The sequence below is a fragment of the Phalangium opilio genome, unplaced genomic scaffold, assembly GCF_054372755.1.
Source record: "Phalangium opilio isolate 3A_F unplaced genomic scaffold, DU_Popi_V2 ptg000217l_1, whole genome shotgun sequence".
NCBI lineage: Eukaryota > Metazoa > Arthropoda > Arachnida > Opiliones > Phalangiidae > Phalangium > Phalangium opilio.
In genome coordinates, this window is record NW_028324218.1 from 5933678 (window position 1) to 5959796 (window position 26119).

Sequence of the window (26119 nt, forward strand, 5' to 3'; positions counted from 1 at the left end):
TATCTGTGGGAATAGTTTTAAAATAGATAAATAGCGGGTTTAACTAAAATTAGTTTAGGGGCTATTATTAATTTAGAGCTAAAGCGACAGATTTTCGGAAATAAAGTCCCGCCGAACACGAGGACCGTTGCCCTAAGCCTAATCACATTTAAACTCTAGTTAATTACGGGGTCTATCTGTGGGATAGTTTTAAAATAGATAAATAGCGGGTTCAACTAAAATTAATTTAGGGGCTATTATTAATTAATTTAGAGATATCGCGACAGATTTTCGGAAAAAAGTCCCGCCGAACACGAGGACCGTTGCCCTAAGCCTAATTAAGCCTTGTCACATTTAAACTCTAGTTATTTACGGGGCCTATCTGTGGGAATAGTTTTAAAATAGATAAATAGCGGGTTTTGCTAAATTTAGTTTAGGGGCTATTATTAATAAATTTAAAGATAAAGCAAGATTTTCGAAAATCAAGTCCCGCAGAGATCATTGCCCTAAGCCCTGTCCAATTTCAACTAGAGTTTTTATCTATGGGTTCTAGTTTTTAGCAGTAGTTTAGTAGTTTAGCAGTTTTTTCTAAAATTAGTTTAGGGGATGTTTTATATTATTTTCATTATCAAGTTACATAATTTAATTTAAAATAAATTGTTCTATGCAATTTTGGGAAATAATTAGTTAGCCAGAGTATTGATTTAATCACGGTAGTCAAATTTTTCTCTAATTTAGGGTGGCAATTAGTTCGTCTCGGTTTATAAATTTGGTAGCCAGTTTTTTCATTAAGGACACGCTTTTCTGAAATTTAAATCCATGAGATTAATTTGTTAGTAGGCAACAGTTTAAAATGTGTTATTGATATGTTTTAATTTCTAGATGTAGAAGATTTTCTTGGATTTTTCTGTCGCTGGTCATTCCGAGACGTATCCTTCCAGATGACATCCCTTGTTCCGATTGACGCAACACGAAGCTGTTCTGGACTTGCTATTTATCATTCCTGATGACATGCTTCGTTGGATTTACGTTACATGATGTCTTCTGGACTTGCTCTTTCTCTCAGCGGTGACTTAAAGATATGGAGGAAATCATCAAAGCTAGAAGACACAAAATATATCTTTTTTACTTGAAAATTTTTCATGTAACCACTTAACTTAATTTTTTTGCTTGTGAATTTTATTTGTAACTACTTATTATTTTTTTGCGTTCAAACTTTAATTCACCAACCTCTTTAATATTTTTTTGTTCGAAATTTTTGTAAACACTTTGGTTTTTTTGTTTTTAATTGAATAAATTTTGCCTTAAACCTCGTTCTTTCTTTTCTTGAATTTTTAATATACTAGACTTGGTTTCAGTTTTTTTACCTCTGGACTTAGGTTGATATTTTTGACCCCTTTTTTAAGCTTTTTCACTTAATAAAAAGAAAATAAAAACATTAAAAAAATTATTTTTTATACAAACAAATTATTTTTTATACAAAAAAATTATTTTTTATACAAAAAAATTAAAATTTTATAAAAAATTAATAAAAAAATCTTAAAAATATGCACAAAAGGGTCAAAAAAATGATTATAAGTAAATCGATTGATTTTTTTGAACCGAGTCTAGTATCGAAACTTTAAGCTATACTTACTCAACCACCCCCCACGTCAGGCTTGCGGGCCCAATTTAAATTTAACAAGTCCCTGTTTGACTCGGGAATTATTAAATTTAAACTAAAGCCCGCTGTGGAGCCCCCAAAACCAGGAAACTTCGTCCTTAGCATGGGATTTCCAATGAGAGTCCACTCGCTGTCGTCCACTTCTTCCTGCGCAAGAAAAATTCGAATTATTATTTGGAAAAAGGCACACGAATAACTTGAAATTAATTACCTTAATACGAAAATCCACTCGAGTATTTTCGCTAGACGTAACGCAAAATGTTCAGGCATAAGACAAATGACTATTTTTTTGGCATAAAAGGCACACTCGTAACAGTAATAGGGAAAGAATACCGTAAAAAGCTAAGCCTCGCCTTAAACCCCGCTTAAAATCGTGTTTACTTTTAAAGGACAAAGCGTATAAGCAACCTTCTACCTTAAACATAAATCGTAAATTTATTTAAATCCTACAAAACTCCCTCAAGGAGTTGCCAAACGCTTTTTCCCTAAAAATATTTATAATTAAAACCATAAACTAGATACCTTAATACCGCAAAGGGAATCTCACCCTTGAAATCCTGATTACGCGTTCATTATTCTTAAAAGGGAGGGCTAGGACCAGTGTTCACCTATTCCATAAGTAAGATTTTATTTATGTCCTGGCGAAAAGAAGAATCCCTAAAAATTAAAGGACACAAAGCGCTTCCCTTCTAACAATAAATAGAATAATAAATAATAAACTAAATACCCTAATAATTGCCTAAATGTCTCACAGGCTGTCTAAATAGTTTTGGTAATGAGATTCCCTTTCAACGGATAAAATCAAAGTGACACTTAGTGTAGACCTCAATTAAGAAGGGGATTGTAATGGGTTCATTGACCTGATTAATATTGGGTGCCTTTTGCCAAAAAAATAGTTATTGATTCTAGAATCCAACATAAATTTCTCCTTTGGAAACAGATGGTAGCTATAAAAAATAAAATTCAAACAATTAAATACAGATTAAAATTATTATCAACTTAAATGGCCCAAGTATTTTCAGGGCCGGGATAATGCACGCCCCCTTAAGTCGAAAAAAATAGGAACAGCAAATGTTGCTCAGGGGGGAATAGTTTAACGCAATGTGCCCCCAACAAGCGTTGCACCCCTGGGCCAGTACCCCCTCGCCCCCCCCCTTCAATCCGGCCCTGACTAAAACATACTCAAAGGGCATATCTAGTAGAACCAGAGTTATGAACCTCTAAAGTTGGGTGCAATGATATTCCTATGGAGGGGGGTATGTTTATAAATACTTTCCTCAATTACTTGGGCCCTGTTTAACCGATCCACAAGTTCTTAGTATGGTTGGATGGGGCAAATAGGACTATAACATACTCAAAGGACATCCCCGTATCTGTAGTAGAACCAGAATTATGAGGCACCAAAAATGGGTGAAATGCTATTCCTATGGAGGCGGGTACTTTTGTGAACGTTTCACATCGTTACTCGGCCCCTGGTTGTCTTAATCCCAAGTATGGTTGGATGGGGGGGTCAAATAGGACTATAACATACTCAAAGGACATTTCCGTATCTCTAGTAGAACCAGAGTATGAGCCTCCAAAGTTGGGTGCAATGATATTCCTATGGAGGGGGGGTATGTTTGTGAGTATTTTCCTCAATTACTTGGGCCCTGTTTAACCTATCCGCAAGTTTTTAGTATGGTTGGATGGGGGGGAGGTTAAATAGGACTATAACATACTCAAAGGACATTTCCGTATCTCTAGTAGAACCAGAGTTATGAGCCTCCAAAGTTGGGTGCAATGATATTCCTATGGAGGGGGTATGTTTATAATACTTTCCTCAATTACTTAGCTCCTATTTACTAGATCCCCAACATTTTAGTATGGTTGGATGGGGAACTCAATATGCCCCCAACACAAATGTGAATAACGAATACAGTATTCCATTTTACCACAACTACCCAAAATAAACTAAAGCTATGTTTTCTACAAACAAAGGTCGTAATTAACAAACCTATTTTGTATGGTTAACTTTTTTTTTGGTCCTGTGGGGGAATGTCGAGCTAGGGTTTATGAGAAAACATTACAGCTCCGAAGAACATAAAGGCACATACGTATGTTTGAGGTACTGTTTCAGTGCTGACTTAAATTGGGCAATAGATTTTAATGATACTATCTCAGAGGGAAGTGAATTCCAAGAATGTAGGACATAATCCCCTCAGGTAGGAGACAAAATCCTCCGGACAATTTCCCCCCGAATGGATGCCGAAGACAAAATACCCCCAAGCCCTAGGACAAATTCCCCCCTGCCCCAGGACAAATTCCCTGCAATAAATGTAAAAAATAATATTTTGGAAAAGGCGTAACTTTGATGGTCGATATAATTTCCATGGTTTAATGAGCAAGTGCTTAAATATGCATTGTCTTTTATAGAAATAATATAAACATAGAAAAAATATTAAGCCTATAACTATAGGCCAGTCTGTAAAGGGAGGGAAATCTCAATATTATAAAAAGTAATGTTACTTCAGAAGAAAATAAATGTAAAAAAAATATTTTGGAAAAGGCGTATCATTGTTACAATATTTCCAAAATATTACAAACCGAACCCAACCCAACCCAACCTAACCGAACCTAACATAACCTAACCTAACCTAACCTAACCTAACCTAACCTTATCGAACCTAACCAAACCTAACCTAACCAAACCTAACCAAACCTAACCTAACCTAACCTAATCGAACCTAACCAATTCTAACCCAACCAAACCCAACAGAACCCGAATAAAATCAAAAAATTGACAAATTGAATGTTAATATTGAATGTCAATATTGAATGTCAGTGACACAACCAATTAACAGTTGGAAAGCAAAAATTGTTTCGTATTTCCAATTTTTCTCCATTATTCAAGCTAATAACTAATTATTAATACGTAAACTTATTTCTACCCTAGAAATGAATGAAACTGAACGAAATAATTAGAAATAATTCAAATTATATTTTGATAATACTCATTATGACCGGGGAATTTTGTCTAGAGCGTGGGGGGATTTTGACTAGAGAGTGGGGGGATTTTGTCTACAGAGTGGGGGGATTTTGTCTACAGAGTGGGGGGATTTTGTCTACAGAGTGGGGAGATTTTGTCTACAGAGTGGGGGGATTTTGTCTTGAGAGTGGGGGGATTTTGTACGTTTTTAAAAATGGGGGGATTATGACCTGGGGTCTTTTGTCTTGGGGGTATTTAGTCCGTATACCGAATTCCAAATGGGGACCTATCAACGAAAAAAGGAGTGCTTAAGCTAGTCTTTACGGGCATATCGGTGGAATAATAAGTTTTTACCATGACCCCTTGTGGGAGTGATAGAGGGGGCATCAGAAAAATAAGTTTGATTAGGGGAGTTTAAGATTTTGAACAAGCTTAAAAGGTCAAAATATTTGCGACGCGTTGTTAGGGAAGACCAACCATTGGACCAACCCAGAATAGAAAGTTGTAATTCCCTTGGTAGGTGTCGGAGTCTAGTTGGGATTTGGTGTGGGAGAGACAACCCTGGATATTGTCTAGATACTTAATATCGATAGCGGAATGGGGGTAACGCTTCATTTCCATTCGGTTGCGATAAAACTTTGGTATTTAATCTAAATTAACCCTTAATATATAAATAAAATATTTACCTGGAAAGATCTCTGTAGCCACCATTGAAATGGGCAACAGCTTCAAGTCAACTTCCCAAAGACATAGGATACTAAGCCTTGGTCGTAGTAACACCCGCACTGCGAACGGCAACGTGGGCCCCTAAGCCTTGGTCGTAATTAACAAACGTATTTGGCACGGTTAAGCATAAATTTTCCACTTGCGACGCTTAATTTCCGATCGGTTGCGATAAAACATTGGTATTTAATGCAAAGTAACCCTTAAAATATAAATAAAATCAAAATATTTACCAGCAAAGATCGCGCAGAAAAACGCTGCCGTTACCGCAAACGTCCCAAATGACACTACCTCCCATAGTCTTATTGCCTGCAAACACGAACCGCTAGATGGCGCTGCTGAAGTTAGGCAGACTTCAAAATATGGCGGGAGCGTGCGTTTCAATTTTACTGTTTCTATTTTCTAATATAATTAATAATTTAGTTAATTATAATTTAATAATGTCTTCTAAACTGCCCAAAACACTTTTCTCCACTTTTGAAAAGTGGTACTGGAGTTTATGGATTCCTATAGCTAGAAAAACCACCCTATAAACATGTGTGTCTAATAAGTCGAAATATGAAATCATAATAATTAAACTAATTCCTATGAAAGTTAATTCATTTTACAGGGACCCAGTTTTACGTTGATCAAAAGTTCTGAAATGAAATGTGTAATATACTCCAAAATCTTTGTTTGTGTTTGGCCTAATTATTCCTGTTCTTAATTAGATAATCCTCCTTGGTGTATGGTACTAGTCACATTACAGGATTTTGAATCATAAGGAAGCTCTCGTACTCTGTAAAGACGCTTATCTGTACAACCATAGCCCACTCGATCCGCGCTCCCGGACGCTGCGCTGCTCAGCTTGCGTCGTGACGCGCGTGATCGAGTGGGCTATGGTACAACGCAAGAGGGGTCGTAGTCATAGCGACAGAGGTAAACAGGAATTACGTATTTTTGGCCCAATAAGAAAATTTAATTTTTACCTCTCCGAGTGACGTATGTCACGGAGAGGTTCTGTAACGATCGTGTGTGTCTGTGTGTCTGTTGTTACACCCACGTGACCGCGTTCGCAGTTTCCAAATCGGAGCAAACGTGTTCGCCATTTCCGAACTGCTTTCACAGGCACGGAAATGGCTACTCTATTTGAGTTCTCACACCACCATCTTCTGGTCTTTGTCAATCCCACACGGACACCAGTCTGTACTTACTGGCTTCTAATCACCACCATCTTATGGCCTTCGTCCATCCCACATGGACACCAGTCTGTACACACTGGCTTCTAACACCACCATCTTCTGGTCTTTGTTTTTGTCCATCCCACATGGACACCAGTGTGTACTTACTGGCTTCTAACACCACCATCTTCTGGTCATTGTCCATCCCACATGGACACCATTCTGTACACACTGGCTTCTAACACCACCATCTTCTGGTCTTTGTTTTTGTCCATCCCACATGGACACCAGTCTGTACACCTGGCTTCTACACCACCATCTTCTGGTCTTTGCTTTTGTCCATACCACATGGACACCAGTCTGTACACCTGGCTTCTACATCACCATCTTCTGGTCTTTGTTTTTATCCATCCCACATGGACACCAGTCTGTACACCTGGCTTCTACACCACCATCTTCTGGTCTTTGTTTTTGTCCATCCCACATGGACACCAGTCTGCACACCTGGCTTCTACTCCATCGTCATCGTTGGGTTTAAGACATTCGCGGCGATCAGCTAGGGTTACGAGAAACGTCTAGCCTCCCTAAAGTGGGATCGTCCACAGAAGGTTTTCGCAATTGCGGTTGTTCTTGCTTTTAGCTGTAGTTCGACACCATTATATACTACCTATTTGAGTATGGTGAGGCAACCGGCGTATGCTTCATTTTAAACGCCAATATTAGTCAAGTCTCTCAAGAATGTTTAATTGTTCTTTATCAAGACGATGTAACGCTCAATAAGGCGAACAACTAACGAAGAAAATATTTAATATTAATTATATTTATTTTAATATTTAAGATAATCATGTCTCTAAACTCAAAATTAATACGGAAAGGGTAAAACAGCAGTCTATGTGTTTGTCTATATGTGTCCGTCCGTTGTTACACTAGTGCGCTGCGTTAGAAGTTCGTTTTTGTTTTGATGTGTTAAGAAATCCTTCAGAACCTTAATATTCCCGTTTTCCATAATATAAGATGAATATGTGGAAATATTTTTCGTAATTATGATGCATTTAGTACTTTTGTAGCTTTAAAGCTCTATTTCATTTTGATATTCCAAAGATTTGTTTTAATATTATTATTTAAAATGGATGTTTATATATTACTTAAGCTATACTACATCTGTTTATAGCATAATCCTTCCTAAAGTGAATACAAGCGCAACGCTACAATGTTGGTCAAATGAACTGTTATTTGTCAATAGGCCTAGTGAACCAAAAAGTAAACGCTTGGGTTTGGTTTTCGTTTCTGTAATGCAGAGACATTAACGGTTCAGAGTGAGCCAAAAGTTAAATACACTTTTAAATAATTAGGCTTAGATTTTATAATCATGGTGGAAATCTGGACCGCGTTCAGCAGAGCCCAGCGCTGTTAGCAGTGTCCTACATAACGGGATTTTGTGTTTAAATTTTGACGTCACGGTGCTTAGCGCTGAGCTAGCGCGGTCTTCAAAGAAAATAGGCGGCTTTTAGGATAACGTGACGTAAAAGGCGTAGTTCTCAGCTTGGCGAAAAAAGCATGGAGGAATTAATACAAATAGCTCTATGGGACCATAGAGACTAAAACCCCAAGGAGTGGCAGGAATGCCAAAACTTGTTGCTCTTTTTCCTGGTACAGGGCGACTTCCGCTAAGCAAAATTAAACGGGCCGGAAGCTCTCATGTACCAATTTAGGAGCAACATCATTATTTGCGCTTGTAGAGCGGGGGAGCTGCCACTCCTTGGGGTTTATAGTCTCTATGATGGGACTATAGCTATTTAATTGGCGTGAAACCAGTTGATCACGCGAGAATTTTAAGAGATATGCTAGTTTCTAATTTTAATTATAAAAGTTGTTATCTATCTCTATAAATATGTTATCATACAATTTTTGTTAAGCCTTGGTACCTTGCACGCTTTATTGCGCTAGCGTCATTTATAAAACGCCCATGACCTGAGAAAAGCTATGACCACAGACCTCACCGGTAAACATTTCCAAAATCCGCTGTTTTTTTTGGTGAGCTCTGCTGAACGCAGCCCAGACCAGTGAAAGGTCTGATCGTAATCGGAAAATAGCTTCGTGTTTTCATGCTTTTTATGGTACGCATTTACTTTCAGTGTGTGTAGCCACAAATAAGCTTTGGTGTTATGTAACGTTAACAGTCATGTTGACAAACTAAGAAAATAGTTGAAACGAGAGGATAGTGTTTACATGGCAACCCTGTTGTGAATATGGCTTTGAACATAGAGGGCATACAGTTGAGGAGTAGAAAATTGGGCCTTTACAAACACGTAAAGGTAATATCTCTCCAAAGTTTTATCTCTTCATTTCCCGTTTTTCCCCCATCGGATGATTTTAATGTCTACAAGTATATCATTATTGGATGTAAAATGTCGTCTGATTTACAGTATATTTGCTATGCTTTGTAAACTGCTTTAATATTTCATAAATTTTAACTTAAGAAACATTTCCATATCTGGGTAAATAAGTTTGTAAGTAGTCGTCTTGACTCGGAGAGGTAATATTTTGGTTTTCCCAACTTGTTTGGTTACGTGTTTAAGGAAGGGGCCATATACTCGGCTATGAGTCGGACTGCAGTAAAGGCCAAACGTTGTGCATTCCGTCTTAAAAAAATAAATCTATCCCTGTTGAAAATTAAACAATAAAACCATTTTTATTACTTTTTAATAATACACTAAGCACTTACGTACATAAATGGAAACAATATATAAAATCTCGCATTTGATATGATAATTATCTTTCTTTACATTCAGCCCTGCTAAAACCGCTAAAACTTATATTTATATATATATACACTCTTCCTAAAAAGTAAAAACAGCATGCATTTGATTGATTTCACTATAAGATACATCCACGTAACCACATTCCTTCTGATTTTTGAATAAATTGTTGAAGACAAGCAATTCATGTATCACTTTTATTTATTTACTGGTACCATAAGTTTATAATTGATATGTTCGTTCCATAAGTATGATTTGCACTACCTATACGATTCGTAATGCTACTGAGAGACTTACAGCAGCTCGAGATAACTGGTTCGAGAAGGAGAACGACGGAAGCGAGAATTCAATTGAAGTCCTAAGTACTCTCGGTGCACGTGGTTAATTAATTTTGCAGCTAGGACCTATTCCATCTAGGACCTATTCCATCTAGGTCCTATTTAGTCTGCATTACTAAGCCCCCTTTGACAGCAGCGCCACCTCACTCACTGCAGGCCTCCCTCGCTCGCTTTACCTCCTCGAATCTATGACCTACCTCACTGACTTCAAAATTACAAGCCTTTCAGTTTGTCATGACCAGATATACGGGATTTACGAGAGGTTTTCTGTGGGCGCTGCCATAACCTGTCGGCGGCCTTTAGTTAGTGGCTGACATTGCCTGTCGTCGAACGCGCTCTGTAGCCTTGGCAGAACAACTCTCCGAAAAGGGGGCGGTAACCTCGTAAGTCCCGTATTAACAAACTCATGGAATGAACATATCTTATGAACTTATGCTGGTACCAATACCGATTTTAACCGATTATTTAAACTCCTCGAGATAACACACTATTTTACTCAATCTAACCGATGTAGACCGATTTTTATCGTTTATTAACCGATATTCATCGTTTATCAACCGATTTTTATCGTTTATTAACTGATTTTTTTCGTTTATTAACCGATTTCCATCGTTTATTAACCGATTTTTTATGGAGTAATGGCAGTACCCCACCTTTGCCTGTATTAGGCTCTATGGTGAAATAACATGAGGTGCCATTAGTCTATTAACCAATTAATCGGTTGCTTAAAGTGCCATACCACTTTGCCACACTCGCTATTTAATTTATTAATAATATTAAATCGAACTAGTTAAATATGGCAGTGAGATATTTCATTATACCACTTCTTACTCCAAAGTTCAAAGTTCAAATCTACAAAGAGCAGCAGCGCACCGAACCTTAATTCAGACAAAATTTTTACATTAAAAATGTATGTTTATGGCACTTATGAAATAAAATTCAGTTCAGAGTCACAAATTACGTAGTAACTAAGAAAATCCCATTGGTGTGTCACACTCATTGTTCTATGATCATTACATTACATCATATATATCTTCAATTAATAAAATATGAAAAAAATCCTAACCGTTTTACACGTTATTGCACTTGCGCGGATCATCAATTGCACCAAGACCGACAAATTTGCAATCACCAACGGCACCGACATGATCTTGAGAAGATACTTGAGTGCACGAATCTTCCTCCGTAATTGGAGTTAGAATGGTTCTACGTAGAATACCAGTTACGTAGCCTATTTTTGAAAATTACAAATTAAAAGTCTAATTAAATTATTTACACTCGTTAAGAAAACCTATAAGTAAATCGAGCAAGATTGACGCGAAGCCTAAGGCCCATAGTTTCATGTAATTGCGATAACTTAATGGGTAAAGGCGATAAATTTCAACGGGTAATCGCGACAACGTTTCGTCGGGTAATCGCGATGCCTTTCATCACGGAATCACGATACTATTATCACGGAATCGCGGTGCCTTTCATCATGTAATCGCGATGCCTTTCATCACGTAATCGCGATGCATTTCATCACGTAATCGCGATGCATTTCATCACGCAATCGTGGTGCCTTTCATCGGGTAATCGCGGTGCCTTTCATCGGGTAATCGCGGAGCCCTTCATCATGTAATCGCGATACCTTTCATCTCATAGGGTAATCGCGGTGCCTTCATCTCATAGGGTAATCGCGGTGCCTTTCATCCAGGGTTGGCAAAAATTAAGTTTTTTTTAAAAAAAACAAAAGTTGTGTTTTTTATTGTTTAAAACACGATTTTTTGTTTTAAACTGTTTTTTAAACAAGTAGAAAAAAACAGTAAAAAAACACACAAAAAAACTAGTTTTAAACATGTTTAAATCACTCTTCCAGATCTAATTGTCTATATCGCCGGTCTCCATTTAAGCCACTACTCCCGCTAGCGCAAGGCGCTTATTTTCACAACCTACTTGATTAAAAAAAGGACTTGCTTTGGACCAAGACAGAAAAAAAAACGATAAGAGTGACGTTTATAAATTGACTGAAGTCCCGATATTGCAATTTTTCTTTATTTATATTAATTTAATCCTTAATCAATATTTAATTCAATCAACTGATTTAACATTTAGTCGATTTATTCCCTCCAAATTGATTGAAAAAACTACAAATTTACGCATTTTCAAGAACAAATTAGATTTTCCGAAATTATTTTATGATATTAATTATTTTGAGCGTTCAATATTGAATAAATTTAGAATTTCAAGTTGTAAGAAATTGTCCGTGTGGAATTAGAACCAGGGACCACTTGAACCCAAAGCAAGTATTATACACCTAGACCAATGAACCACGAAACGTACAGAGAAGTAAAACACGAAAATAAAAATACTCCTAAATTTATAATATGAAGCTCTAAGACGCGATATTCCGGGATTTAACCTGGTACCACTCGCAACCAGCGCGAGTATCATACCCCTAGACCAACGTACAACGAACATGTACTGCAAATTTTGTGTTTTTATTGTTTATAACACGATTTAAAGTTAGATTTTCGGAAAACATTTTATCATGAAATAAATTATTAAGGGAGTACGTGTTGAGGATACAATATTTAATATTTGAAAAATTCTACTGACTGTTTAAAAAGAGCAAACGATCTTTTCAAAAGGAAAATATAATTTTTTTAATAGCGGATACAAAATGAGTGTGATGCGTAAATTTGTACATTTAACCCCTAATGTCTAAATGCCTGATTTCTTTTGTGGCCACTATTCAGTCATTTCCGCTTCCGTACTTCCGAGTTTCTTGGTCAGAACTCATCATACATTTGAAACTTCACCACCCCTTACTTATTCGTAGGAGCTCATGTTTTCCGTTATCGGATTAGGCGTATTAATTTTAGCACTGTCAAAGGCCTGGCTTTATAGATTACGCGTAATCTTTTTAGAACAGTAAAATGTACCAACAGTGTAGAGAAACCACATAGGAAAAATGTTATTGCTTTGCTTTAAGTAGATGACAAAATAAGTTATCCTTAATCATATTTTTGAATATCAGTCTTCAATACAGATTGGTAATGGATAAAACAACTGGTAGGGTCTCCAAACAATTAAACACACATTTGAAACAGTCGAATAATTGGAAGGTTTCGACTAGAGCTTATTATTTCTATTATTTAATCTTTTCGCTCATTTTCAAATAAAAAAAGAGTTAAAAATATTCGAAATTTTCTCCATAAAAAAACATGTTTTAAACTTTTTGTTTAAAACGTTTTAAACAAGTTAAAGTTTTTTTTCATAGCTGTTTAAAACAAGTTTTAAACCAAAGTTTAAAACAATTTGTTTAAAACTTGCCAACCCTGCTTTCATCACGTAATCGCGGTGCCTTTCATCACGCAATCGCGATACCTATTGCATAACCTTAAAGGGATACCCCGGGCTAGTTCTTTTTTAATCGAAAGAGCGGATAAAATAATGAATATATTAATTGGAACCATTGTTCATCACGGAAACTTAATTGCTCACATCTTCTTTAAAATTAATAAAATTAAAAAATTAAATTTAAATTAAATTAATAAAAAAAATTGGCAAAAACTTAAGTCTTTTATTATGCAAAAAATAATTATTTCTTAATGTAAAAGTAGGAACTTTTGAAAAGGGAACATAACTTTACATTCACAAACAGCATAGACTACGCTTTTAAGGTTATATTCCCTTTACTAGTATTGCACTTAGTTAATTAAAACATCATAATTAATGAAAAAGCTCAAAATAATCGTAAATAAACAGCAAAAAATAAAAAATGAATTAAAAAAAAATTGTTTATGAAAAATGAATTCACGCGTAATGAGTTAAAACCTAAAGGGAACATCACACCTTGAATAATTCAGGTACTTGGGTAATCTTCCCTTTAATATAGATAATACTAAAAAGGTTTAAAAAAATAGTGACAAAATTCACGTCATCTGTGATTGGGCACATCATTGGAATGGTAACGTAAAAATAAATTCCTTGAGAAGTTAAAACACTTTTTAATATAAATTTTTAATATAAAATTAAAAATTTCCTTAAAACATAATTTAAAATTAAATAATAAAGCCTTAAATACTTAATATTAATTATTCAATAGCCAATTACAAATGAATTTGAATTTTGTCAACAAGTGTCAAATATCAGCTAGGGTCGGCCATTCCAACAAAAAATAATAATAATAATAATAATAATTCAATTTCAACGCCTTTTCTTTCAAATTTTGATTAAAATCATTAAATCTCAATTAATATTTGATTCCCTGGCCTTAATCCACACTATTCTTACTAATTAAACTGTTCTCTAAGCCTAAAACTAGTTAGGGGCTTAACTATTAAACCTCTATTGTCGGCCATTCTAACAAAAAAAAAATCCTAATTCAACGCCTACTTTTCTTACAAATTTTGATTAAAATCATTAAATCTCAATTAATCCACACTATTCTCACTAATTAAACTGTTCTCAAAGCCTAAAATTAGTTAGGGACTTAACTATTACACCTCTATTGTCGGCCATTCTAACCAAAAAAAAAATCCAAATTAAACGCCTTCTTTTCTTACAAATTTTGATTAAAATCATTAAATCTCAATAAATCCACACTATTCTTACTAATTAAACTGTTCTCTAAGCCTAAAATTAGTTAGGGGCTTAACTATTACACCTCTAGGGTCAGCAGTTCTAACATAAAAAAATCCTAACTCAACGCCTTCTTTTCTTACAAATTTTGATTAAAATCATTAAAGCTCAATTAATCCACACTATTCTTACTAATTAATTAATTAAACTGTTCTCTAAGCCTAAAATTAGTTAGGGGCTTAACTATTACACCTCTAGGGTCAGCAGTTCTAACAAAAAAAAATCCTAATTCAACGCCTACTTTTCTTACAAATTTTGATTAAAATCATTAAAGCTAAATTAATCCACACTATTCTTACTAATTAAACTGTTCTCTAGGCCTAAAATTAGTTAGGGACTTAACTATTACACCTCTATTGTCGGCCATTCTAACATAAAAAAATCCTAATTCAACGCCTTCTTTTCTTACAAATTTTGATTAAAATCATTAAATCTCAATTAATCCACACTATTCTTACTAATTAAACTGTTCTCAAAGCCTAAAATTAGTTAGGGACTTAACTATTACACCTCTAGGGTCAGCAGTTCTAACATAAAAAAAAATCCTAATTCAACGCCTTCTTTTCTTACAAATTTTGATTAAAATCATTAAAGTTCAATTAATCCACACTATTCTTACTAATTAATTAATTAAACTGTTCTCTAAGCCTAAAACTAGTTAGGGGCTTAACTATTAAACCTCTATTGTCGGCCATTCTAACAAAAAAAAAATCCTAATTCAACGCCTACTTTTCTTACAAATTCTGATTAAAATCATTAAAGTTCAATTAATCCAGACTATTCTTACTATAATTAAACTGTTCTCTAAGCCTAAAATTAGTTAGTGGCTTAACTATTACACCTCTAAATAAAAACCATGAGGTACGCCATTTTGTTTAACAAATTTTGATTAAAATCATTAAATCTCAATTAATATTTGATTCCCTGGCCTTAATCCACACTATTCTTACTATAATTAAACTGTTCTCTAAGCCTAAAATTAGTTAGGGGCTTAACTATTACACCTCAATATAATAGCCATGACCATGCCATGACGTACGCCATTTTCTTTAACAAATTTTGATTAAAATCATTAAATCTCAATTAATATTTGTCTCCCTGGCCTTAATCCATAATTAAACTGTTCTCTAGGCCTAAAATTAGTTAGTGGCTTAACTATTACAGCTCTATATAATAACGACGACGTTTAAAAGTTTTCAGAAACACATCCCAAGCACGTTGCAAATAGTTTTTGTTAACTGTTATGGGAGGGCTTGGTGGAATGGGCATAAAATTCTCATCTAAGTTATATTTCTGCCTAAGAACGCTAGATAAATGATCATAACGCCTTTTACCAGGACTCATGAGTGAACTTCCTCTAGCGATGCTCGTGTACGAAGACGCTAACGAAGAAGGACTCGATGGGCCAAGATTTGAAGCATAATCGTTTTGAATTACAGGTTGACTTTTGTCCAGTGAGGTATTAGGCTTATTAAAATAGAGAAAAATAATATAGGATTTTATAGGACGCTTTCAGAAATTGTAGGATTTTATAGGGCGCTTTCAGAAATTGTACGATTTTATAGGGCGCTTTCAGAAATTGTAGGATTTTATAGGACGCTTTCAGAAATTGTACGATTTTATAGGACGCTTTCAGAAATTGTAGGATTTTATAGGACGCTTTCAGAAATTGTAGGATTTTATAGGGCGCTTTCGAAAATATAGGATTTTATAGGGCGCTTTCGAAAATATAGGATTTTATAGGGCGCTTTCAGAAATATAGGATTTTATAGGACGCTTTCGAAAATATAGGATTTTATAGGATGCTTTCAGAAATTGTAGGATTTTATAGGACGCTTTCGAAAAAGAAGTCTTTTTATAGGAGAAATAATCATGTGTTTTTATAGGATAATATAGTAGAAAGATTCATGTGTTTTTATAGGATAATATAGTCGAAAGATTCGTGTGTTTTTATAGGATAATATAGTAGAAAGATTCGTGTGTTTTTATAGGATAATATAGTAGAAAGATTCGTGTGTTTTTATAGGATAATATAGTAGAAAGATTCGTGTGTTTTTATAGGATAATATAGTAGAAAGATTCATGTGTTTTTATAGGCTAATATAGTAGAAAGATTCATGTGTTTTGTAGGATAATAAGTAGATAGAATCATGTGTTTTTAGAGGATAATATAGTAGAAAGATTCATGTGTTTTTATAGGATAATATAGTAGAAAGATTCATGTGTTTTGTAGGATAATAAGTAGATAGAATCATGTGTTTTTAGAGGATAATATAGTAGAAAGATTCATGTGTTTTGTAGGATAATAAGTAGATAGAATCATGTGTTTTTATAGGATAATATAGTAGAAAGATTCATGTGTTTTTATAGGATAATATAGTAGAAAGAATCATGTGTTTTTACAGGAAAATGTAGGAGAAAGAATCATGTGTTTTTACAGGAAAATGTAGGAGAAAGAATCATGTGTTTTTATAGGAAAATGTAGGAGAAAGAATCATGTGTTTTTATAGGAAAATGTAGGAGAAAGAATCATGTGTTTTTATAGGAAAATGTAGGAGAAAGAATCATGTGTTTTTATAGGAAAATGTAGGAGAAAGAATCATGTGTTTTTATAGGAAAATGTAGGAGAAAGAATCATGTGTTTTTATAGGAAAATGTATTAGAAAGAATCATGCGTTTTTATAGGAAAATGTAGGAGAAAGAATCATGTGTTTTTACAGGAAAATGTAGGAGAAAGAATCATGTGTTTTTATAGGAAAATGTAGGAGAAAGAATCATGTGTTTTTATAGGAAAATGTAGGAGAAAGAATCATGTGTTTTTATAGGAAAATGTAGGAGAAAGAATCATGTGTTTTTATAGGATAATGTAGGAGAAAGAATGTGTTTTTATAGGAAAATGTAGGAGAAAGAATCATGTGTTTTTATAGGAAAATGTAGGAGAAAGAATCATGTGTTTTTATAGGAAAATGTAGGAGAAAGAATCATGTGTTTTTATAGGAAAATCATGCAGGAATTTTAACATAAATAACTTACAGGCGCATCGAATGTCCAGCTAAGTAATCTTTCTTCATCAGCTGTGAGATGACCCCTTATTGGTTTATACACAGCGAGCATCACCCATATTGGCAACAGAAATCTAACAATCTATAATGTGAAAGACATTTTTTATGCCTTAGTATTTCTCTTGTCAAAAATGTTGAAAAACGTGAACCCCAATTAAAAATACACAATTAAACAACACCTTTTAACCTTAGTCTACAAATTCACATAAATATTTTCAGTAATTAAAACAATTAAACACCACCTTTCAACATTAATGTACAAATTAACATAAATATTTTAAGTAATTAACGTCTAGCAATTAGGATGGAAACGGATTTAGTTTAACTGATAAAACAAAGGCCTAAAAATTCCAAGCACAAATCGAACAATCTATAACGCAAAAACCAAATTTTAAACATTAGCCAGTACATCTGAAAATGCAATAACTATATTTGCCAAAAACATAAAAACAAATAAACCCAAATTAAAAATAAACAATTAAACAACACCTTCCAACATTAATGTACAAATTAACATAAATATTTTAAGGAATTAACACCTAGAAATAAGGATGGAAACGGATTAAGTGTAAATGATAAAACCAAGGCTTACCACATAAATGGATAAAGTCGTGGAATAAACGGCTTGTTGATGTCTCTAAGAAGAAATACAAATAAAAAACTTAATTAGAAAGAACATCATTATATGAGTTATGACAAACTTACATAAATTCCACTACATCCAATTTCATTATTTCCACCTAAATTACAATATATTATCTCAATTAAAACTAATCATAATTAAGGCCTTATTATTTAAGTAATCAACAAAACTTACTGAATTTTATTGTAGCATCATATATAAGGGCATATAAACCTGATATTTCGTAAGCAATTATAAGCCTGGAATAAAATTAAAATTAAGTCTATCCAATTAAGATTAACATTAAAATTAATTAATCTTACCCCCATAAATGTCTCTTCTGCTGACTTTTAAATGATTCCAAAGCCGATACCGAGTTGATCTTACTCGTAATGAAAAGTCCCGCTATAACAAATAACTGAATACTGACAAATTCAGATATTGACAAAGTCAACCATTCTGGTTCTGAAAATCATTAATTAGTAATTAATTTATTTTTAAACTCATTAATTAATTGATAATTAATTTTTAATGGTACCCATGCATTCCAGCCATGTTGATTTTGGCCAAATACTGCCTAATACACAGACAGACGTAATAAATAAGATAAAAATAACTAGAGACGGTATGATAAACCTGTAAAATTAAATTTAAATGTTATAATTAAGTAATTGTTAATTTAAATTAAATTAAAAATTTACCACGATAAAAACCTCTCTCTGTGAAAAATACGCGAAGCTACAGTCCAATGAGAATGACATAAAATTATAAATTGCACTAATTTCAAGTAAATTGCCGCAAACTCCATTTGCGCGTGGTTATGAAAAGTATGCCATTTTACTCCTCTATTGATTTAAAACAATAAGTTAATTATAATTACACGATTTGATAGATTTAGATTGGTTATCGATAAGAGATAACCAGGGATAGCTTTAATTTTAGAAGTAGGAATAGAGAACAGAGTAATTTGGGCGCGCGTCAAAGTCCCGGACCCCCTAACACGGGAGGGGGGCTATGAAAAAAGAGGCGGGAGGGTCATAGCGACAGAGGTAAAAAAGAATTGCGTATTTTTCGCTGTCCCCGTCAGCAACGTCATCAAAACTTAGTTTAAGTGAGCAACCAATAAGATAATTTAAACTTATCGTTACGTGTTGGTTGGAGGGAGGGGCTCTATACTGGGTGGTCTATGAGTCAGACTGGAGTAAATAATAACCGTTCCGTTCTCCATTCCAACTTCTAAAATTAAATCTATCCCTGAGATAACTTACAATATTATTGTTTCAATGATAGCAATGTAGAAGAGCAAAAATTGGTGTGGTTGAGGATGACCCAGAATGTGAAGTTTGTACACACGGTGCACGCATATTAATGACGTCACAAATATTATCACCGATAGTATACCAATTCTGAAATAATCATTTTGCATTACGACGTGTGTGGTTTCCAATGTACTAAGGTTGTAGAGAACCCAACAACGATCTAAGGCTATACAGTGGCTCGTATACACTATAATGTTACGCAGAGTGCCACGTAAACTTGACTAATGCCATAAGTTAATTATACCTCTAAGTACACAAATCGCTTCCACTTCTATGGCAATAGTGTTTGTCTGGCTCCCTTTAATGAAACCCTATACTCTCTCCGTATCATTTATCAGCTCAACTTCAATACAAAATTGTACTGCCTAGCCTAGCGTTTCTTTTATCCCTTTTAGAATGTTTCAGGACTGAAACCGCCTCTATCTCACGAGAGAGAGAGGGATTTGGGGTTGCTCAAGTAAAATTCGTTCCCCCCCAGTGCCTGCCTATACGAAACGTAAAACTCTCCTTTATTCCACTGGATGATTTTATTTTTCGTCTCGACCGCTTGGTGGCTGCACCGCGACAGAAATTTTAAAATTTTCTCTCTTCGGATCTTAGCGCTATACGAGTTCTGACGTCACAGTAGCCTGCCAAAGATGCCCAGTCGTTCCCCGAATTTGTGTACTTAGAGGTATAATTAACTTATGCTAATGCCTATCCAATCTATATCTATATAAATCAAAGTCCTGACTGACTGACTGACTGACTGACTGACTGACAGACTGACTGATAATCAACGCCCAGCCCAAACCGCTTGCCCTAGAAGGCTGAAACTTTGCAGGATCGTTACTCATAAGTAGTAGGCGCGTACTAAGAAAGATTTTTCCAATCCGCCACCATCTTAAAAAATGGCGACCAGAAATGTAAAAAATATTCTCTTTGCAATAAAGTACGCGCGTTTCAAGCGATTTCGCAAATATTTAATACACTGGTTTACTTTAACCTTAAGACAGGCTAAATGGTCTTTCGGGTTCGATTTGTTGCCATCTTTTAAAATGGCGCCCAGAAATGTAAGAAAATATTCTCCTTGCAATAAAGTCCGCGCGTTTCAACCGATTTCACAAATATTTAGTACAATGGTTTCCTTTAACCTATAGACGGGCAGAATGGTCTTTCGGGTTCGATTTGTTGCCATCTCTTTAAATGGTGGCCTAAAATTTAAAAACCCTTCTATATGGAATAATGTCCGCATGAAAAGTAATGAAAACTGTCCCGACGGGCTGACGGGCAACGCCGAGTGCCTTCGTTCCTAGGGTGCTACAAAAATATTAGCCATCACTAAAATCTCCCCATTCTTTATATCATTTTGATGGAAGTTCTTATTACACGCGAGCGACGCCGCGGGTTAAAAGCTAGTTCAATACACGCGAATTACAGTGACCACGACATTATAAGGTGCCATTTTTACTTAGGTGGTCTGAGGTTTACCATACATTTTTTTCTATTTCTGTATAAAACACCGTTCTGACAATTTTTCAAAGGGAGTACAGGGAAACCAAAATAAACACCTCTCCAAGTCGAGACGCAATTTAAGAGGTTTTTCTCAAATAATTAAATAAATATAGTTCAGTTTAATTATTTTAATCGGCATTAATTTAGCTCTATTATGGTTAAATCGTGTTAAGAAACTTTATCCCTAAAATAATTTTAATCATAGCTATTGTTGACGTTTGAATTCAACCGTACGCCTCTTTAATAATTTTTGGAAATTTAGGGTATATATTCACCATAAATGATAAGTATACCCACAAAATTCGAATTCATAGAAATTAACATGAGATATATGGGGTTCACAATTATTCCAATTCGTTTTATGCATTCTAGGTTTACTAGCAAATGCAAATAGAAAGAACAGAGAGTAAGGAGACCATGTGTGTGATCCTGAATTCAATAATAATAAATAATAAATACCAACGGTGGATGAATTATCCACCTTTATAAATACAAAAGTTTTACTGAAGGGGTTTTTGCCAAGTGACTTCAAAACCGGGAAAGTGGGGGAGAGATTTTCTATGTGTAAACAGTGCCGTGAAATTTAAAACGACCTTGATATAAAAGATAACCAATCGCGCCTTGATCCAGTCGTGGGGGTTATAGACCGTTTCGACGTAAAAAAGGGGGGTAGACAACCCCTCTTTATCGGGACATACAAGGGGGGTTCATACATTGCCATCCGTCTCTGCCACCTCTCATAATACAAAAGAGTACAGCGCAGGCGCCACAAAGCGAGATGGAGGGCGAAGTTTTACCCCCGTGTCTTCCCCTCCTTAGTTACATCGAAATGGTCTATAGAGTAGTGTCGGTAGAGAGGGGAGTAGACTGTTTAACCCTCCCTCTAGGCGTGCTTTTGTAAGAGGGGATACTGTACGCGCCTGGTAGGGGGGATGACACTGAGCTAGAGCTAGATGTCAGTTCTACGTATGCAAACGTCATACCCTTCTATCTCTTAGCTAAGTGTCATCCCCCCTACCAGGCGCGTACAGTATCCCCTCTTACAAAAGCGCGCCTAGAGGGAGGGATACACAGTCTACTCCCCCCTCTACCGACACTACTCTATGGTATGACGTTTGCATAGTAGAACTGACATTACTCTATTGCCTAAATACTCTATTTAGAATCCATGAGAAAATATTAATATAGGCCAAACAGAAGATACTAGCTTGGTACTCTTTAAAGCACAGAGCAGCTCCATACCTTTGACTACATTATACTCTATGGGTAGTTAACATGGATTGCCATTACTCTATATTGAAAAATCCGAGGGGCTAATCACTATGAGATTATCAGTACACCGATTACGAATCATGTGTAATCGTTTTGGCTCTGTCAAGGGTAGGGATTTTAAAGATTACGCGTAATCACTTTAGTACACTGAGTGACTGGCCCCTCGGAAAAATCACACGCTTATATGCCTTTTTGAGAAGTAGTTCCCACAGTGGAATTCTTTACGATATGTTTATGTTTTGCGCAAGTTATGTGTAAATATGTACTTTAAAATGGAGCATAGTACAACCAATACAGATATGGCCCTTGGGGGAATCAAATCAAACATATTTGTTTCAAAATTATCAATATTTAATTAAACTACAGTAAGAAGTTCTAGAACAATTTAGAAAATTAAAAATAAGACTTTTATGTTGGTAATTAAATACTTGAGACCAGAATAAACTTGGATCAAACAGTTTAATTAATTATATCTCAACTTAAAACCAACACCACATGGTTTATTATTTAAACATTAAAATTAATCAAAATTAAGCATACAAGATATTAAGACAACCCCAAACTTATAATTCATAGAAATGGCTCTGTTTAGGAACATAATTACTTGGGAAAATCCCATAAAAATCTTTAACTGCAAACCTAAACATAGTTCAACAACCCCCCAAGGTAATAATCTATAAAATAAAAACAAAAGGAATAAATTAAGACTTACCTTATGCAGGCAATTTGATCAAAATTAGCAGAATAACATCCTTTGCTCAGAACATCGTAGGTTTGATTAACGAAAGACATGTTGTGATTTGTTACGTCTTTAGACATGATTGTTTTTAAGCTAATTCAACCGCAAAACTAAACTAAAAGTAGTTCATGTATTTCATAAGATCACTACCACACACTTTCTCGATTTAGAGGAACTCCCATTTAACGGTAATCCTTTTAAAAAAAAGAGTTACATTTAAAATATAATCCACGCTATTTTGATTTGAATCTATTCCAAGTAATTCAAGGTAATTTTCTACGTAAGACAAGTAAGGCAATAATAGGGGCGTTAACATTAGGCTTACAAAAAATCCCGTGTTTATTTTTATATTAGCTAAGCCTTGGCTACGTCACTTTCACTTTCACAACCCGGCGCCGTAAAATTTAGATATTTTATTCTTAATTAGGGTTAAGGTAAAGTTATTAATTCACCTGAATATTTGTGATGTGTGTTGTAGAAAAAATAATAATTTTTTGGCAGAGAAAACACGAATTTTTGAGATAAGAAAGCTATTTACAACCGTTCCGTAGTTTCACTATTATACTACTTCCATTTGTACGTCTCTCCACTACCATGCCATGCATTGACTGGCCTGGGAGGAAAAGCAAGCCGCCAGCCGGGAAAACTTTTTTTTTTGCGGGAAAATATTTCCGCTTCTGCGCAGTAGCCAATAGCTGATAAGATAGAGATATAGTGATACGTATTACACAATATACTACAACGACGTGACAGACCCCTAGTAGCTTTGAGCTAGGCTATGATGCTTACTGCATATCTACCAGCTGATTTTAAATTATAGCCGCCTTTATCTCCCCAAGGGGGTGTGTCTAATCCCTCGTGACTTTGAATCATTGTGGTTTTGAATTTTATTTCCTGATATGGAACGTGGAATTATTGAATGAAAAAGGCGGTATTTGTACCAAATTTTGACTATATTTTATTGAATCTTACATTAAGATAATTTATATTTACTTAAACCCAAGATATATTACATTATTTAACTGGTAATCTTGTCCTTCTTACGAAAGTGTTTCTGTAGTTATAGGATTATTTTGATAAAGAGTAACAGCATCTAAAGGTTTTCACTACAAGGCCTTCTTGAGTAATAAGGCAAGGACTGTCATTACTCTGCCGCAACTATACTAAATATATATATATAACAAATACATAGCTTCCTTTGTTAAGAAATTGAGAGCAAACATTTACTCTGTTCTTTGGAAAGGCATGCTTTTCTTAGCTAATAAGAAATAGAGCAAGTCTAGAACTCTAGTTCTTGGAAAATGCCTCTCTAAATTAACCAAGAAGACAGACTGTATCCAATTCAATTAGAGGTCGGCGAGATCTAAAAGAACACTCTTTGTTATATATTTATTTTCGTCAAATTAGAATTTAATTCTTTCACCACGTGCAGTTTGTTTTAAACCCCTCAAGTTCAAAAGGTTTTGTTGTATCTTATATTGTACCCCATACGGTCGGCTGGCGGAATGTAATCCACACATCTTTATCTTATTTAATGATTTTATCGATTTAAATTGAGATAAACTTATGTTCTTAAGTGTTATACATGTTCTTAAGAAACATTTGATTCTAAGATATTGCCCTCAATACCGGAGAAAATGCGGAACACCGAATTCCATGAAAGGCCGCCTTTCATTGGTTATTTTTAAACCACATCACGCTATAATCTTCCGCGTAGATCTACATATCCTGATAAGAGAATTAGTATTAGAAAAAGAAAACATTTATGGGCACGGTGACAAATTTGTCACCTTAATGTTTCTGACAGTCTCAGGGTCTTTGACTTGGGTGTAAATACAACTACAAAATAACACAGCGGCTAAAGGCCAACATAAGTTTAGGCAAGTACTTCGTTATTAAAACTCCTGAATTATTTTATATAGAAGATAAGTCCATACTTTCATAAACCTTTTTGATTAGAGGCATTGTTTCATGAAAGCATATGTTCAAACTGGTAAGTTTGCCAAGAAACACTTTAAAAAAAACATCTACGAAGCCATGCTGTCTGATAGAATACAACAGTCTACCAGGCAGATGAGAGTTGACCCAGAAAAAACAACGTTTAAACTAGGTTAGATATCCATAATTTAAAATAACATCAACACATGTCCCCACCCTGTCTGGCGTTCATAGCTCTTTCATAACATAATAATAGTTCAATTTAATAATAAAGAACTTTGACCATGGTTCAAGGTCATTTTAAATGGGTTGTTAACCTGGGACAGGCATTGTGTCACTCAGGTGATTTACTAGTCCATCAAAGCGACATAAGTAGTCTGTTGAACTGAAAACCGAGCATGGAGATTAACAATAGAGCAACCGTGCCGATTTTCGAATCCCCGCTGGGGCAGAAGTTGAAGATACACAACATAAAGCATTCATTGTTCATCTTCCCTTCGCTAGAACCCCTTCCCAACTTTGGTCCCAGCGGGGATTCGAAAATCGGCACGGTCTCTCCATTGTTAGTCTCGATGCTGCTCGGTTTTCAGTTCGTTTGAATCCTTTTCACTGGAAGTCTGCCTACAAACCACTAATAGACTTACTTCTAATCATGGACGTCTGTTAAAAACTACACATAACTTATGAACCCTTTTGCGCACACCTGCCTGATGTAGCGTTCAAAATGTTTCAGAGCAGGGAGCTCACAGTCAGCTCCGATATTAACTGTCTACCTGAGAAATCGCTGTGACCGCATTTCTGGGGCTAAATGGGTTAAGCATGCGATAACTGGGGTTTCATGAAATCCCGCAAAATTGATTACAACCTATTCCTGTCCTGGGCCTGACCTATTTTAATAAAAAGTACTGGAGTAAAGGGTTAGGCATGAAATCAAGCGTGGTAAATTGCAATAAAGAGTTTTTCCAACTTTAAACCTCTTAGAGGTCAAGGTTCTTGCCTCTCTTATTCAGGGGGAAAAAGATTTAAAAGAATTATGGAATGAGATTAACCTTGAGTTACATTTAAGAATTAGGGTGGTATTTGTGTGGTTTGGTATCTTTGCTCGACATAAGAAACAATTTCAGTAACACAACATATTGTATAGCAATTTTCAATCACATTTTCCTTTCACACGACCATAATTAGTGTGCAGATAATTTGTGAGTGAAAATGAACCGCTATCTACAACAGATCAATTAGTTACACAGCTGAGATGCTCACATTAATTATTGACACCGAAGGACAATTAAAGTTAATTAATTTCCAATATTAAATTATCACACAAATCATCTTAAATGATACAGCAGTATTCTAGAATAGTCATTCTCAAAATCAATCATTCATATAATGAACGTGATCAGGTGATTCCATATTGATTGATTAATGTTTATATGTGCGTAATTAATTTTGGTTTAATTAAT

At 35.0% G+C, this 26119-nt stretch overlaps 1 protein-coding gene and 1 long non-coding RNA gene across 4 annotated transcripts; both read right to left on the bottom strand.

Annotated features, from left to right (window-relative positions):
- Positions 1-1547: 1547 nt before the first annotated feature.
- LOC149615914 (uncharacterized) lies at positions 1548-5998 on the bottom strand. Of its 3 annotated transcripts, XR_016376071.1 has the most exons (4): positions 5564-5998; positions 5294-5480; positions 1854-2589; positions 1548-1789 (listed from the first exon to the last, which is right to left on the bottom strand). It is a non-coding gene; the product is annotated as an uncharacterized LOC149615914 (long non-coding RNA). The 3 variants fall into 3 exon arrangements; XR_016376070.1 differs by having other exon boundaries at positions 1548-1785; positions 5294-5605; XR_016376069.1 differs by having other exon boundaries at positions 5294-5605.
- A 3836-nt stretch (positions 5999-9834) lies between these two features.
- Positions 9835-24178, bottom strand: LOC149615915 (uncharacterized). Its single transcript, XM_089857371.1, has 12 exons — positions 23174-24178; positions 22695-22915; positions 19166-19303; positions 18599-18742; positions 18436-18533; positions 18221-18362; positions 18093-18157; positions 17981-18015; positions 17868-17912; positions 17247-17357; positions 15548-15680; positions 9835-10818 (listed from the first exon to the last, which is right to left on the bottom strand). The coding sequence occupies exons 2-12, from the start codon at positions 22799-22801 to the stop codon at positions 10658-10660; spliced, it is 1179 nt and encodes a 392-aa protein (XP_089713497.1). The 5' UTR covers positions 22802-22915; positions 23174-24178; the 3' UTR covers positions 9835-10657.
- Between the last annotated feature and the right edge of the window lie 1941 nt (positions 24179-26119).